This window comes from Bombus impatiens, unplaced genomic scaffold (genome assembly GCF_000188095.3).
Source record: "Bombus impatiens unplaced genomic scaffold, BIMP_2.2 scf_0377, whole genome shotgun sequence".
NCBI lineage: Eukaryota > Metazoa > Arthropoda > Insecta > Hymenoptera > Apidae > Bombus > Bombus impatiens.
Window position 1 is genome coordinate 196,105 of NT_176796.1, and position 17,994 is coordinate 214,098.

Here is a 17,994-nt window from a genome sequence, read left to right on the forward strand (position 1 = left end):
CGATATCCAACGATATCCAACGATATCCAACGATATCCAACGATATCCAACGACGCGAAAGTTGACGCGCTACCGTTACGCAAATCAACGCATTGCCAACGAAACATCGAGCCATTGTTCATCGGGACTAGATTAAACGAAACGACTATACCGTCGACTTGTTGTCGGAGAAATCACTGATCCCGCTAATACACCTTTCGCTTTTTAACTTACGTCTTTATCGGATCCAGGCACGCTTTCTTTCTTTCTTTCTTTCTTTCCTTCCTTTCTTCTTTCTATCTGCGCTACATACGTATTATCTGTACACGCGCATGTATATAGACGAAAGCCAAACCTGTAAACAACCTATCGAATCGTTATTTACCGCTACGACGATGAATAAAATTCAACGCGGTAGCAAACAGAGTCGTTTTCGAGTATCGGAGAATTGTATGCTCGGAGAATTGTTGCTCGAGTTCTTACGAGCGTCGCGCGTTCGATTCCTTCAAGATCGTGCAACGTTTCCCCGTACTTGTCCACTGTTGCGCTGTTCCGCTATTGCGCGATAGACCGGCGATCCGCGTCAATGTCGTTTTCGCGAGATCCTGCCCCTCGACACCTTCGTACGCGCCACCGAAAGATGTACACTCGTCGCTTGAGATTCTTGCCACGCGGCGAGACGGCGAGCTCGTCCTTTTCCAACCCCTTGGAGGTACGATCCATTTCACGCTGCAACGAGCATACCCAGTCGACTAGAGTTTTCTTACGATTGTTCGGATTTGCGGGATTAAAAGAGTTTCAGTTTGTCGTAATTTTATGGCGAATGCATTCGTACGCTATTCTAGGATTTAATTTTAGTGAATTTTATGCAGTAGCTGTTTGTTCTTGGAAGTGTAGCTGTTTGACATGTATCTTATAAAATTATGACGTTAGAAGAAAATTTGTATTTGTTAATTTAAGCTAAATGGCTGGAAGGGGAAGTCTGTACGAGTACCGCACTCGTATCTGATATATCGGTAGCTCGAATCGTGTCCATAGGCGATTCTATCGATGTCGATAACGATAACGATGTCCACTATTCCCTGTGCAGAAACGTACTCGAACAGAGACACCAGAGACGATCGTGTGCGATTCTGCCGATCGACCTATTGGTCCGTTTCTCGCATTTTCCACTGCTTTCTCTTGGCTTTGCCTCAAAACACCGTTGGAAATCGCATTTCTTACCGGACTATTTGCCCTGCCTTGCCGAGATGAAATTTATAGCAGCACTCGATCTATTCGAATCTTCGTCTCTATTTATCGTTTGTCGCGAATTCTCGTATCGCGTGCTTCGACCCTCGTGAGAATTACGATACACGCGTCCACTATTTTGTCATTATAAATTTACGTTCTGTACGATCGAGCCAATTTTATCTCGTTGCACTTTGATTTCGTTAAAACGGTTTTTGCTACGGAACTTTTATCCTACCGGACAAGGGGATCGGCAGTTTCCTATTTTTCAACATCACCGTCCAACGAATTGTTTGATCGTAATTTGGAATACCAAGTAGTTGCAGAGAAAGTCGATTTATTTGTAATTTCTAATATGTCTAACGTTCGACTATCTCCTCGATGGCCTTGAAATACGTTGTCAAGGCGGTCATTCCCATCAACTTTTCTCCACGTACGTACGTATACGTTAACCGCTTTTTTCATTTCATCGTTTCCAGCAACTTGGTGGTTAGCGTCGCGTCTGAACGATTATTTATCGAAACGCTTTTTCTTTCCGTTTGATTGGATTAAATATCGTAGAGTATCGACGTTCATCGAACGTTCGTCGTGAATTTTCGTTACAACGGGCTCTAATTATTTTCAAGCTGACTCTGTCAGCTGTTTCCAACAACGTCACCAAGTCAAATGTCACGAATTTACCACATAGTAATTGGCAGTGTTTAATTAGTGGCAATTTCAAATATGTCTGACAGCAGTCTCGAATTAAAGCGTGTCTATTCGCGATTAACGAGCGTAATTAATTATTATCGACAAATTCGTTCGCTACGAATCGCTACTGTAATTATAAAATAGTCATGCGTAGTTGTAAAAATTGTATAATTTCCGGATACTGTAAGACGTTTCTTTCTGTCATTGCGTTTACGCTGTATGCCGTTTCTTTCTCTAATAGCCGAAAGGAAGATGTTTCTCTATCTTTGTCTCTAGTCGATAAAATAAACGGAGCAGAGCGCGAATATGCGTTTAAAACGTTATCACAAGTACAAATATGCGAAATTGTTTCGACTTGTAAAAATAGAAACAAGCAATTATCACCCAATTATTATCCGTTATCCGTTTCAAAGGATCCAGCAGTCTGTGAATTTTAACCTGCTCCTGCTTAATAATGCTCCGAATTATAGTCTGCGAACTCGTACCGTTGCAGAGGCAAGAGAAGAACAAAACGTGATCCGTTAGCCGTGTTAGCTGACAGAAACGAAACGATACGTAAGAAAATTAGCGGTCCTTGGATAAAGACGATCCGAGTGACAAATTACTCGGTCTTGCGTACTTGATAGTTTAATTATAGACTTAATTATGAAACTAAATACGTAAGAGATAAAGCGATAAGCCGATTTTTCAGATTTAAGCCGTATGGTCTCGCGGAGGCTGAGACGAATAAGCAGATTTGATGTACGATCGCAAAATGGTTGTACGTGGTATGCCAGGTAGGTTATACGGAGGATGGTACAGGAGGTTACACAGGTTCCTAATCCTGAGAAACTGACCTATAAATCTTCGAGTACGCTTGTCCGTGTCTCGTATCCACTTGGCTTTACGATACGTTAATTGCCATTCGCTGCTATTTGGCTAAGGTAAGGGTTCTCGGAGCGAGTTACTGGGCACCTTTTGGCCATTCGTTGCTTTACCTTGATTACTTTAAAGAATTAACCTTTACCTTTCCGTTTTAGTACATTAAAACTAATTTCTTTTTAAACGTTAATATTCGAATTGGTTTGTGCGATCGAGTAGATTTTCCGCTCCAATTTTTATTCAACGTTCTTTCTTCTTTTTCGTTACGAACGACGACGAAAGAATATTTAAGAATTTAGGTTAGGTACGCGCGATTCTTTTAACTCAATGTTGTGTCAAACATCCTTTTACACCGTTACGAATTCTTCTTGTTCTCCTTCAACCTTTACTCGAAACATTCTTCCACCTAAGCACCGAAATACTATCGAAAATATCTCGTCTTATAGCTCTCGGCTCTCTACTTATACCTGTATCTATATGTGTAAATTTTATTTGTTTTATTTGCGAACACAGGACAAACAGCGTTACGTTTCTCAAATACAGAAGCGACGAAAAGAAGATGGAAGATTCCGTGAAATTGTTCCTTCTTCCTTCCTTTGGTAAAGATACTGAAACTCAATCGAGATCCAATACTATGATAATTCGAACGTAGTAGGCGAATTTCCAAGCGAAACATCCTGAATTCCAAAGCCAGCCGCGTTCACGAGGCTAAGTCGTTCTCGGTATCGTCAAATTTGACCAAATTTCTACGTCGTACGATCGAAAACGACAGCGTTGTTGGCGAGAAACCGAGTCGTAAGTCGGAAGCAACTGGTCGAGAATCCAGCTCTGTCCACCTCCTTCGACAAAGTATCCAAACGTAATAAAAAAGAGCCTGAGAACCGCGCTCTTTCCACCGTTAACGAGCCTCCCATCCGCTCAAAAACTTCAATACGAATCAAGCTCTCGAGACGATTCGGCTCTCCGGTTATCATACGTCGAAAGGACTCGGTTCTTATTGGCGAAAGTTGGAAATAGGAAGAAGAAAGGAGAAAAATCTTTCCGCAGCATCTTTTGCTTCTTTTGCCGTATAGAGATGGCGCGGGACGAGTATTTCTTGGCGAAACGTTGCCAAGGTTGCGAAAGGGGCAAGAAGAAGGGGCAAAAGAAGGGGCAAGAAGAAGGGGCAAGAAGGGGCAAGAACGGGCAACATCGGTGAAACGCCGCCTGTTCGTCGATCGACCCAACGGCCCGCTTTTACGTTTCTCCTCTCGCGTTTTTAAATCATCTCCACCTCGGTTCTCTGAAATTCGCGGCGAACGAGCCACTTTGCCGAAGCCGGAAGCAAATTTCAACGACTCGTAGGAAATCGATCTGTTCCTTGTCTACTTCTCTTTCCACCGGTTCGTTCTTTCCCTTCTTTCTCGTTTTGGCTTGTGGCTGCGGAAAAGTTTGTTACCGTTTCCGTTTGTTCAACTCTTAGGAGAAACGGGTCGCTTGGTTCGATAATTTTCGAATACCTTGTACGCGATATCGCTGTTGGTAGACGCAGCAGCGATACCGCATCACGTTTCGTGACATTTATACGCGATGAAAATCGCGCAGCCGATTTTCGGTTGTTGGCTGTTTACTGAGAGGGTTAAACTGATCCAAGCTAAAGATTCGCTTCGCGAGCAAATAAAAGATCATCAAAGGCATGTTTATGATAGAAAACGATGGAACGAACGACTAAAGCGGTCGAAATCAGTGGAAGAAACGGCACAGAATCGTCTAGGTTTCGGAATCAAAGTTAAATGAAATTCCTCAAAATTACATGGCTGATATCTCAGGCTCGTAGACGATACCCGTTATTTCCGAATGATCTGCTTCGATCTTTCACCTCAAAGACCTAACAATCTCGCTGAACAGCAACGACCAACAGAGCGGAAGATATTACTAGCCAAACGGCAAACGGTAATAATTATCGGTAGGGGAAAGGTAATAAGCGCACGGTGCCTACTTCCGCCACGGAATTGATAATTTAGCCGCGCCGTGGCGGGCCAAGACGGATAACGTGCGCATCGCGTCGGATCGTGCGTCCGCGCGAACAACCAGCGTATATTACGTCGGAACGCGAGGCGAATAATAAATTCTGTCGGCTCCTTCTCGCTGGCTCAGCCCGGTATCTCGCGATATAAGCGATATAAGCGCGGCTGGTCTGCAGGGAATCGTCAACAACCGCGAACGTGCCACGTATCCGATGAAAAACGGCACCACCGAGCCAGAACTGGCATTAACGAGCGTAAACGCGAGAATGCTTCGTGGCAAGGTCGACGATCTTCCGATGTCGTACCGCGCGAACGAGAATTTCACGCGAATCGTCGCATCGAATCGACGATGCGATAGCGCACCTAACGAGCGTGCCGATCGAACGTCGTTGCGTTCGGTGGAAATCGATCGGCACGCGCATATTCTTCGCACCAACAGCCACGCTTTAAGCGTCGAAACTCGGTCGAACGTAGCGAGGCCCGAAGAATCCTTGGAATCGTCGAACAAGCACGTCGAGTTGCGCGAGTCGTCTTCGTACCGATCGGTCCTATCGTTTCTTCCATCGTCGGCCAGCCGGAATCGTTCGAATCGTTTGAATCGTCGAACGCTTAAGAATCGCTCGATCGCGAGTAGAAGCAATCGACGTTTCACAGTTTGCTTTGTCGTAACGTCGTTTCGTACGCTCGTCTAAATCGAACCGTAGAATAAACAATAAATTATTATTAAATTATTATTAGAAGAGAGAAGGCGTAGAAGAGAGAGGCGATTTTATTTTTGCCGATAAATCATTGTTTTCGATATCGAAGAATACGAATGAAAATTGTATCTTTCGTAGCTTATCGTTAGTGAAATGAAACGGGCTTGAGAAATTACTGCGCGATAGTCGCGCTCGGGCTGACGTTCGCTTACGTGGAATTAAAGTTGGAAAGAAATTCACGCGTCTGTCGAAAATTTTGAGCCAACTTTAATATTTCTAACGCTCTGGACTAGCTGTTAAATCAAAGAACTTTGGGGTGGAGATAGATAGTCTTACAAAGTGTTTCTACTTTTGCCAACATCGTGAAAAATAAAGCGTATACGGCGAGCAAGTTGGCTTAAAGATACTTGCTCGAAATAAAAGTTATCGTTTCTTAAAATGTCGATCATCGACCGTTAATATTTCGCCTACCACGATATTGCTCGTTCCTTTCCAAGATCGTTACAGCGGATTTTTCCCCCTGTTAAAAGGGTATTAATCGCGTATATCGAAGATATTCCGACGGTAAGTAAAAAAGAATTTGAAGAGTAGAGAAGAAAAGAAGAATAAAAAAGAGAGCAATTATTATCGCGAAACGATGATATTGGAAAGACGACGTGGCGCAAAATATCACGCCGATGTAGGAATATCGTTTTTCAACCTTAACGCGTTAACGGCACAGCCAAAACTGTCGTTACGCGATGATCTCAGCCATCGATAAGTTTCTAATCTAAAAGATGGACAGATGGTACGTGTTACGAGTAAGCTTCGTATAGATTCGTCGCATCGTCGTCCGCTTTCGGTACTGTGAAAACCACGCGAGATCAAAGAGTCGGGAAATAAAGAATCGGCCGAATTTTCCTCGAGCCGGCCGTGTCTCTAGACCGGCTTTCGTTTGGAGAGAAAAGCGGGGCTCGGCTCGTTGATCCCGTTCCCGTGCAACCAGTTCGCAACGGTCTATCGCCAGCCGTATCCTATCGAGATGGTTCGCGAGGTTCGTTTCGAGCACGGTGTCGCCGTTAAACAGCGGAATCGAGGGTCGCGTGCCAAAGCATCGTCTTTTATTGCACGGGGATCGGGTCAAGCGTTACGGCATCGTGAATCATCCACGCGAATAATCCACGATTCGTAGAATTTGTCGAACGAATGGAAAAGCGATGCGGGGACGCGCGGCGAAGGCTCTTGGATAATTTACAGCGCCTCTATAGAATCCGTGTCTAACGAAATCGTTGTACAGTCTGCGTCGCGATCTAGCGATCCAGCGAAATCGAAACCGGGCGTTTCGATAGGGGCCAGTGTCGGTATCGGGACCGTACGATCAGATCTTTCGTTCGATATATCGTCTATATATCGTCTGCGTATACAGCGAGGACGATGTCTGTTTGTCAGGCCTTCGGTACCATGGCCTTGTGTGCCGATCCTTTTAATTTACCCGTGTCTGGCTGTGTCGCGTTTGTTTGTTTCGATTCGTGTATTACCCGTTATAACAGATCGTTCACCGTGATACGTTTGCAGATACGGCAGAGACAAGCGGTCGCGCGCTGTCGTGCTCGAATTTCCTGCGAAACTCTAGAAAACTAGAGTGTGGCCGAACGTGCGGCGGTTGTACGAGTAGAAAAAGAAATGTTTCGGAACGATGGGTTTACGACGTGTTTAAATTTCATGAAAATCGAAGGCGCGGAGCCCCTCTTACGCGCAATCATCAAACTTTTATGCATACGTTGTACGTGTCGTATAAAACCGGCAATGTACCAGTACCTGCGTCGAAGTTACGGTATATTTGTCGCGAACGTATATTTAGAAAAGAGTCGATATACAGCGCGAATAGCGATCTGAAAGATACGGTAAACTTTAAAGACGATCCGACTGATCATCGACCGAGTAGTATTACGATCGACGTAACGAAAGCGAGTAAAATTTAGCGTACTTACATCTCCCTTTTCCGGAACATATTTAGCCAGCCAACCCCATAGGACTCCAAATCCAAGACCTCCGAGAATGGCAATAGGACCCTGGAGGATCTGATACCAGAGCGCATCGTGGGAGAACATGATGCTCTTTATTATCCCGTGGATCGCCACTGATGCTGCGTCATCGATTCCAGACACAGCGATGATCAAAGTTGGAATGCCCTGAAGGGAAACCAATAACGCAGATCGAATAAGTACCTCGATGCAGTGATTATGGACTGTTGATCGAGAAATAAATCAAGCAACGATTAAATTTAAATCTGTAAACGATTTTAGCGATTCGGTGAGACGCAGAAATAACGATTAATACAAATTAACGATTTACGTTGTAAAAGAAAAAGAAATATATATATATATATATATATATATATATATATATATATATATATATATATATATATATATATATATATATATATATATATATATATATATATATATATATATATATATATATAATGAGCGCAGCTTTGAAAATAACAATAACTCTCGAGTGCAAAACAGCGAATCGTTGTTTCGTAAGAAATCAAGAAAAATAGCGAAACAGAGTGCGACTAAATCTTGTTACCGCTATAATCGGTATCTTTGCTCTGTGATATGCTGGAACGAATATACGAGCGAGAGTCAGAGGGGGAGAGAGAGAGAGAGAGAGAGAGAATTTAAGCGACTGTCGTCTAATAAATATAAAAGACTGTACGCGGAGTTCCTGGATGCGTCGTTTCAAGCGTCGATGTATCGTTCAAGAGTAACAGCCGCCTATCGTTTGTTCTTCGGCTCTCTTATGCCCGTTCGAGTAGACGCGGTCGCACCGATCAGCGACGAGCGTCGCGCGTCGTGTTATCGATATCAGGGTAAAAGATATCGAATCGTAAATATTAAAATTACAGAAGTAAAATTTAAATTATATCCACGCCAGGAGATAGCGAAATAACGAAGAGAAGGATTATTAGCTATCCCGGAGGAGCAATTTTCTTAGCGAGTTCGATGGCACGATGAACAGCATCCCGACAGAAATCGACGGTTTCCGTATTTTTCATCTCCTACCCCCCATAACTTTCCTTATTTTCCAACGACGGCTACAACATCCGCGACTCGCGGAAACCTCGTTATCGGCTGCAATCACATTCCATCGCGGTAACTTGGAAAACCATTAAGGAACTTTAAGCCGGAACGTTCGAGGTCAATGAAAATAATCCGCCGTTTGATAGATAGAAGGGAAACGGAGTTGGAGGAATCGGGGAAAATGAAACGAAAGAGAATTAAGAGGAGGAAGAAGAATCTAACGAGATCACGCTCTCGCGATTCCTTCGAAAAGCCATATCTCGTATGGGATTTAAGTTTGACGATCGTTCTGGCGACTTCTTAAATCACGTTGAGTTGCTCCGTCGACGAAGGGATTTCGATTCGTCAGCGATTTCTGCAAAGATTTGTTTCGTTGTACGTTCTTCTTTTGAGCGATCGTTTCGAAGGTTTGGTAGGAGGTTAGATTTGAAAAATCTTTCGTCGCGTTGCTTTTTCTCTTGTTCGACGGTGTGTATATAAACGTTCATCGCGTTCGCGCATTGCCGATCGAATGGTATCTCGGCCCCAGGCTTTTTCGCAGTCCTATCGTGGACCATTGACCCAGCGGAGATCTGTTTTTTCATTTCAGTTGGCACTTGGAAAATTTGTTCAGCTGTTTGGTAAACGTGGATGGCCAGTCAAATGGGGTCATTTTCGAATGGCCAAATCGTATTTCAAGACGTTGATGATTGCGAATTTCCGAATCCGCGAATAAAAATAGCACGAAACGTGGTTTAAACGATCGGCGGCTTCGCGTGTCGCAACCGGTCCGCCATAATTTTCATTAAATTATTTAATTTTAGAGCGCTTCGTTTTAACGTATATTTTATATTTTACACGTAATACGATACGCTGTCAGTGGCGCGTATCGCGTAAAGTATAAAATCACCGGTACCGGTCGAGTACCAGTTAACGAGAAATCTAGAAAATCTGTTTAACACGCGACGAATAATGCACGAAACAGAATATTAATTTAATCGATTAGTTTGCCCCGAGTCTAGCCTTTTAAGCCTGTTACGTTCTCTCCTTAACTAACCCGATCTACGATAAACCTTCGACTTAAATAAAAACTCAATGGCCTCTAATATTCTAAACGACACTAAAATAGCATTTATACGATCGCGTACGCCAACTATGAAATATCCACCATGCGTCTTGCCTCGTCTCCGCGATTCTAAATTACCTCTATCTGCGCCACATCTTCCGTTAAAACGTTTGAAATTTATTTCCAGAGCGAAATACAGAAATTACGTCCAGAAACACGATTACTTAAAAGTACAATGAACGTGTGTACGTAGCACGCGGGAAAGGGACGAGAGAACGAAGAAAGGGTTCCCTCTCTTTTCTTTGTCTCGACCTCCTCTTTTTGATTCCTCGGGAACCTTTTTGATCTCGCGGTTAATGCGAATTACTCGGCACATTCTCGACAAAGCGTTTAATTTCTTCTCGCTCGCGCGGCTGCTTCCATCGCAAGAGCGACGAATAAACAAAAAGTCTCGCCTAGATTTTTCGACTCATGAATATCACATTGCCAGGAATGGCCTTTGCACTCTTCAAACAGCTTCCACTCCATTTTCTAAACTGAATTATTTAAGTCTTCCCACTGTTTCTCCTATCTGCTTCTTTCTCTCTCTCTCTCTCTCTCTCTCTCTCTCTCCTCGTTTGCGCTCTTCTTCATCGTTCAGTTCGTTCTCGCTAATGTTTTTCACATTATCATTTTAAACACGACCGTATCGTTGCGACGCGTCAAATCTTCTGGACGTACCAACTTTTGTCCCTGGACTGTAAACTTCGCATCCGAGCTGTCTTTAATGATTCTGTTTGTTTGCCGTTCGGTGACGGCGATGGCGTTTCGTTGAATTTTTCTTCGTAATATGTACAATCTTGGGGAAAAATAATTCGATGACTTATATATTTGTAAATGACGGATCTATAATTTTAGAAAATGTCTCTATATCGTGTCGCGTAAATTTTCAAATTGTAATTTTTACAAGTGATAGCGTATAATGTCTAAACACGCAAGAAATCGTTTCTCTTCCACAAAATATTACATCGTTATAAATGGAATTTTGACATAACAAATCGCCTTGCAATGATAAACCTTTCAATTAGTTCGGCATACGCTATTCGCATTTAGTGAGCGTTTAATAATTTATCGTTTCATTCGCTGCGTTAATCGCGCATTTCTCGTTAAATGTATCCTTCTGTTTCTAATCTTTGTCGAAATCTAATAATTTACTTTCGCTTATAATTCGAACAGTTCGAGTATATATATATCGATACGATAGAAAAAGTCTCGTACTCTCCATAATGTTCTAATCGTAAATTATCAATTAGAGCTGTACTATAGATTCCTGATATTCAAAGTGTCTGATTTCGTGTACGAAGTCTTTCGTACGCGTACGATGGTCCCGGGCAACGGTCATCTCGATTATTTTCAATGATAAAGCAATCTGAAGCGAAATTTGTGAAAGCAAAGTTGCAACGTGGGACAAGTAGTGACGGGGCGTTATGGTCAGACCCCTGCGCTACTGAATTAGCCATTCATGGGAATTCGACGAATACGTCGATTCGTCGATAAGAACGGTTACTGACAGGCCGTTCCGAAGGCAAAGACTACCGTCTGAATATCGATCACTCGGCCATCCGCAAACGATATCTTCGACAACCTTCGTAGCATCTTTCCAAGGATGCACGATCCGCGACAGAAATTGTCTTTCGTGATTATTCGGACGCGTTCCTTCGGCGGTTTTATATTAATGTCTCGAATAACTGGCTGAGTAACGAGCATGTATACGTAGTTACAGTTAATCGAAACTCTTTTCGTATAAATTCTTCGTTTTTCTAATCAGAAATAAATAATCAGGTATAAAATTAGTCTCGGCATCGATGTGCACTTTATGTATCTCTGTTTCAAGCTATTTGGGCTAGCCGGCAGGATTGCTTGTAACTCAAACGAATACGCTAAATACGGATAAATTTCATTTGGATTCGATTTGTTTACGAGATAACGCGTGTAAGTGGACTAGCATAGAACAATTGTTAATCCAAGTTCGACGAAAGCAATCAGTTTCTCGTAATTTCGTCTGTTACGTATCGTGCAATAAGCATTTTATACCGCGGTACCAAGTTTTCAATTTTCATTGTTACCTTGGCGATACCGAGCTACTTTATTTTGCATATTTTTCTTCGATGGCAACGATTGTTACAACGGAAGTACAACTGACAGGAAAACATAACCTATGTGGTAAATTCCATCGGTAAAGATCCGGCTAAATCCAGCCGCTAGTTTAATCTGCCGCAATTACGGAACGCTGTTGAACCTGTAATCCTATCTGATACGAGGTAAATAGAGATCCTTCGAATTTCAGACCATCCTGCTGCAATCTGCGCAAAAGTACCGCCGCAACGTTGATCTTTTTAATCTAATTAATTTAATAACGTCTTTAATCCCGCATCAGAAGCATTATAGGAGCGGATTAACTATCACGAGTGTTATATAAATTTCTATTTTAACGCGTATTTACGCCTATGTTATTAATTGTATAACATTGATTTTATTAATAAAATGATTCTTTGTATGTAACAATTTTGTCGCAGATTTTGATCGTTCGATCGTCCTTTTCGAACAACAAACGAGAAGAATGATCATTTTCGACGTTTCGATGGAAAAAGTCGAGAAGGTCGGAGAGGTCGAGAAGGTGGAAAAACGAGACGAGAAGTAACGCGAATAACGTGTAATTTCGTATTTTATTCTATTCCGCTGTATTAGGTCCTCCTCCAATCCCGCGTCGAACAGGATCTCGACCATGCAGATTTCACGGCATCTAACGACCACTGTACAATTACAGGCCGGTGCTGTTTCTATCTATGATGAATTTATCGTAATCGGCGATTCTAGGCGTATTCGATTCCCAGCAAACGTTTCTGCTCCTGAAAGTTTAAGTAATCCAACGACGCGAACAGATCACGATACTAAATAGATGTAGCTTGAACGCAGCCGACCGTTCTTCGACTTGCTTTTCGCCTTGGCGTTGAAGAGATACGCGCGTTTGCCGTTGCAAAGATCGTTTATCTATTAATTACGCGCGAGGGCTCTCCAGAGACGATGACGAAATGTATTTATCGAACATTGTCCGCTACAAGAATATCGCGAACGATATCTGAGATTAAACAGGTCGAAACGTACAGAATAGGAGAAAAATTGTCGCCATGTTGTTACTGGGGAGACAATTTTTTATTAGAACGTTGGCTGCGCTACGGATGGGCTCGCACCGAACCAACAACCGTCCCGAACCTTAGATAATTGCGAAAGACTGAAAAAAAATTAATATATCTAGAACGCAATTATGAAATTACGAAGAAATGATAACGTTAAATAGTTGGAAAAAGAATTTGCGTTAATCGGAAGTGCACCGCGTATAGGTCAAACGTCGCTTCTTCGTTCTCTCTCACATTCGTCGCTTATATTCAACGATATTTTGCACAAATTGGAATCAACGTGGTTTTATGATCTCTCGAATAGCACGGATGCAACTACACAAAGTCCTGCTAACCGTACGAAACGCGTTTCTATTCCTCGATTCAGGAAAATTCAATCTACCAAAGAAAATGTAGCTGCAATTTCGCTAGCGCTGACTGTATGTCGCACGGAATCGTATGGGAAAGCTAGCTACGTACATTTGAAATGTATTTCGAAAGAAACTTTCTCGGTTACTTTGAAACAAAGTAGAGTTGGTAGCATCGGTTCGCGAAAAGACTCGTTCGCTCGATCATCGCCACACCACCACCGAGCTAGTTGCGAATTTTTCCCGCGTCTCGTCGTGCGCAATTGCATCGCGAGGAAACGCGAAATTGCAGCGGTGGTGCAGAACCGGCGTCCTAAAGAAATTTAATTAGCGTGGACGTGCATTCGGTAAGTTTACGACGCACGAGTATTCCGACCGTATCGCGCTACCGACTAACGGATGCAACTTGGCGGGCATTATCTGTGAACACATCGCGTCTGGCCGACGCATCGCGACGCGGCTAATTCGACGCGCGAAACTCCGCGACATTGAATTTTCGCTCTTGATCGAACGAAACTGCTTCGAAGAATACGGGAAGAACGTTGCGGATTTTTGTCGCTCTTTAAAATGGACGATGCGGCAAGAATTTTCGTATGGTTGCTGATAGAGATGTTAGAAAAAAAAAAAAGATGATTTAATCTCACCTTGGCAACTCCGTAACCTTTGGCACGTAACCTGAAGAGGCAAGGTACTACAACGGCCGGCGAAACAGCAGCTACTACGCTTCCAAGCAAGAAACCCCATATCCAGGGCAAATTAAGAAGATATTTCGTTAGTACAGCTACGACGAGTGCTTCGACCACCCATGGAATTAGACCGAGCTTCGGCACCGTAACTTTCAACCTCTTCAGGGCGTTTGGATCCAAGTCCAAACCGGCTCTCGTAAGGATAATAACTAGAGCGACCTTTCTGTAACAGAAAACACGAGGATTAGCGACCGATTTTTACCGTGAAATACGACGAATTCTTTTCCAAAGGAGTCTCGACGATGTCCTTAAGTTTTCGAAAAAGTCTTTCGTTTAATCAGCACGTTAGCCCTTACGACCTTACCTACTGGTTTATTAATTTACTAATTAAATTCAACCGGACCTTCGATCTCGTCTAAAGTAAAGCAAGCTGACCTGAAACTTAGTCTCGTTCTCGCTCGTACGGTTTCGTATTAACAAACTTAACGAATAATACTTCTAAACGTTCGAGGTAATCGGGGCCACTCGTCGTGAACGTTATCTAAATTCAGAGCGGTAACTTTAAGCGAAAGAATGTCGCGAAACTTTCGAGAAAACTCGACCGACGATGCGAGTTAAACGGGTTTCGCGCTTTAAAGTCGCGTATCCTCGACTTATTTAACCTCTTAACTACTTTCTAATCGTTTGCTCGCGAACCAACCAAGTTAGAGGAACTGTTGCGCTTTTCAGCCAGGTCACTCGTGTTTCAGCTTCGAGAACGTATCCCTCGTGAATCTGTCTCGAGGCAGAGGGACAGCTTATCGTTGGAGTTTGCGTCTCCGTTTGCACAGCGCGTCGAAAATTCGACGCGTTTTCTCGAGATTGCCGATGCCTCGCAGAGGCACTCGTTCGCCAGACCGAAACGCGGCTTCCTTTTCTCCGTTCCTCTTTCGCCGAAGAAACTCGTAATAGGATAAGTTTTGGACGGTCCGACTCCGCAAACTCGCATCTTTAACGTCGGTGGCATCTTTAACTATCCGCGAGACTCGACTTCGCGTCGAGTACGTTCTCCGGCTTTTCGAAATTCGAACAGCCTTGCGTTCCCTGGGCCTCGTGCATTTTCATTTACATAGCGACGAGAACGAACGTCGCATCGACGACTAGTTCCGATTCGGTTTCCCATTTCGTTGGGAATTGGTGGACGTAAGGCTTTCATAGTTTTAACGTGGTTATATTCTATTTTCGATAGAGTTACAATTATCCTTCGTAACGGACTCTTTCTAGGTGCGTTTGTATCACAAAGTAGGGCGTTCAACGGCGTTAGTTCGACAAAAGAAGCTACAGATTAAGTTTTATCGTGACGCGTACGTAAACGTTTGACATTTGATAGTCGTGTAACGCGAAATGTCGATGTAACGATAATTGAGATCGAACAGAAATTGTTCGTCTACTGATCGTACGTTATCGCTAAAAGAAGTAGTTTTCAAATTTGAATAGATTTTTCGTATTAATTTTTCCAAAAGTTGCACGTGCTCTTGGTAATTGCGAAAAAGTAAAGAGGCTCGTTGTTTCTACGGATAACCGACTTTATACGGTTAGAATTCAAGCGAATTACTAAATACGATCGATAAAAAAACGTGTTAAATTTGACGCCATGGCGAACTAAAATGAATTTCGTTTCGATGTCGATTAAAGAGAAGGTATAATCAGGTAAAAAATATAAGAATTTTCATAATCAGAGCTCGTCGTAAATAGAGTTTAAATCAAAATTACTATCGCGTAAATAATTTCACAAAACTGTTACGTTCCTCGAACGTTTCCTACGATTAGCTTTTTCGAGATACGTTTAAATCATTCGGGGATTCGTGCGAAATCTTTCACGAGTTGGCAAAAGGTTAATCTTTTAAGCGACGTATCGATATCGAGAAGAGGTATGTATCTATTTTAGTTTGTAGAAATAAGAATCAAGATATCGGAAGGAAAAAGAAAACGTAATTAAATTAATTGGATTCGATTAAATACTCGTCGTATTTCTTTCTGTCGTTTCTTCTAAAGTACGATCAAAGTTTAATATGGAGCGTAGGGTTCGCAGTTGGAAAATTTCGTTCTTCGATACGGATTAGATGCTACCGGGTGTCGGAGAGAAGCTGCGAAAGAAAAATTTCCATCGCCTAAAGAAGAATCTTCTGAGAAAATGTATACTTTGCTATACTATTTATATTTTTTATTATCACCGGCGCAATTAATCGAAAACATCGGCTCGACGAAAGCTTAATGAAAACTTTACCCTCTCTCTTGCTCTTTACCGCCTTGCCTCTTCTCCACCTGTCCCTTTCTCTCTGAGGAAAAGAAGATAACCGCGGTATATAAGAGGAAGAAGAGTCGTTGCCAGAGTACAATAGCACGTGGACAAAACGTTGCTTGGCAGCAACTATTATTTGGCGGGCATTCGTTGGCCAGTTCGTTGTTCCGCGGCCAAAATGTGTCGCGCGAAGAACACTTGACCTACATCTATGCCGGGCTACCGGTGAACCAGCGAAACGTGCTCTAATTTGAATTAATGGTTCGCTGTAATGCGCAGAAAACAACAACACCCACCACCAGCCAAGCTTTACGCCCCAGTAGATCCAATCGTTCGTTGTTCGGTCGTGGTTGGCCCCGACCTCCTTTTTCCGGGACTAGACTTACAAATCTGTTCTCCGTGTGTTTCACCGATCATCTTCCTCTCGCTACTCGTCGCATCGGTCCGAGCGCGTTATCGTCTCATCGAATTCCAACCATCGGCTACATTTTGCCGAAAATTTCATCAACCCTACGGAACGTACGCTGCACCTAAGAGGCCCGCGTATCCTATATGTTTTGCTTTGACCGTTTGCGCGTGCAACGTGAAAAGACAGACGCGCGTTGTAGCTCGGCGTACGCGTTATCCTCTTTCGGACAACTTTACGAATTTATCTCGATTAATTGGTTAGTTACTCCGCGTTTAAACGGTTTTACGTCGAAAAGTATTTTTTTAGACTAAAGCAACGATCTCGAAACGTACAATTCCGACGACCATTTCGAACGAATTGTAATCGATAATGGAATAATCGAAGTCACAACGGCGGCCGCAATGGACTCTAAATTCGCTTTGGACTAGGTGTACGGAGAGCGTGGCAGGCGTTATCGATCGAACCAAGTACGGGTCGCGTACCCTGCATGCATTCGTACGAATCGGCCTTAACGCCTCTAACCCAGAAACGCCAGGATTCCTGGCATGCCGGCGCGACCCTCGATAATCTCGATCCGCGCGATCGATGCCACCCACGTTTCCCGCGTCTGCGATCTGTTCATCCACAAGCTCGCGGACTTGGACCCTGGTCGTGCCACTTAATCGATGATTACGACGAGTCGATTACACGTACAAACCGCGTGCGTCCGCAATCGCAGCCACTCTTTACTTTTATATCTATTTTTCTCTGCAGGTTATTAATTCGCCTTTGTTAGATGATCGAATGGTAATCCGTTTCGAAGGTCCGACATTTCCTTTCCAAGTCGCGTACGGAGAATTACTTGCTCCGGCTTTTTACAGACGATCAATGTTAAAACTGGTCGAGTTGAAGTGGCAATAAAAATATGGGGCATTCTCTAAACGTTAATATTTTAATCGATTTAAAGGTTTGACTTAAAGAGGAAACGCTCGCTACGTGGTACGTGCAACCAGTCAGCGTGTGTCTGTAATGCGCGTATACACGCGTGTCAGCGACGAAGCCATCTACTATTACGTAACGTTACAAGCTTATTACCGTTTATACAATGGCCGCGAACACCGTTCATCCGCTGCCTTCAGTAGACTATGACGGTCCAAGTTTTCGCGAATCGCGATTAATCGACGAGACAGACGAGATTTCGTTATTTGTCAGTTATTTGACGTAAGAAATTAAACGAGAACAAAAAATGAATCTCGCACGTTCTATAATTTTCGGGTTTGCAAATTTTCAAATGGTCGTACATGGACGAAGACGGATTTCTGCATTTTCAGGCTCTAAAACTTTCGAACGTTCAAACGCGATAATACACCTCTGTTCTATAAAGCTAGAAAATGACAAGTTCGTGTTCGATCTTGGTGCGCACGTAATTCAAAAATTTTTCCAACTGACGTCGCAGCCAAGTGTATATCGAGATAAGTTTCCCTGTATAACTCACGCTACGTTTTCTATACCGAACCTGTGAATGATAATACCATA

General features: G+C 43.1%; 1 protein-coding gene across 2 annotated transcripts in view; it reads right to left on the reverse strand.

The window, feature by feature from the left end:
• The window catches only part of LOC100746500 (sodium/hydrogen exchanger 9B2), a 92,848-nt gene that overhangs the window by 21,662 nt on the left and 53,192 nt on the right, over nucleotides 1–17,994 (reverse strand). For both annotated transcript variants that reach the window (XM_024367967.2, XM_003489822.4), the window contains exons 3-4: nucleotides 13,748–14,012; nucleotides 7,435–7,635 (exon numbers count right to left, since the gene is read on the reverse strand). In XM_024367967.2, coding sequence (XP_024223735.1) covers nucleotides 7,435–7,635; nucleotides 13,748–14,012 — 466 coding nt within the window. The remainder of the gene's footprint in view (nucleotides 1–7,434; nucleotides 7,636–13,747; nucleotides 14,013–17,994) is intronic.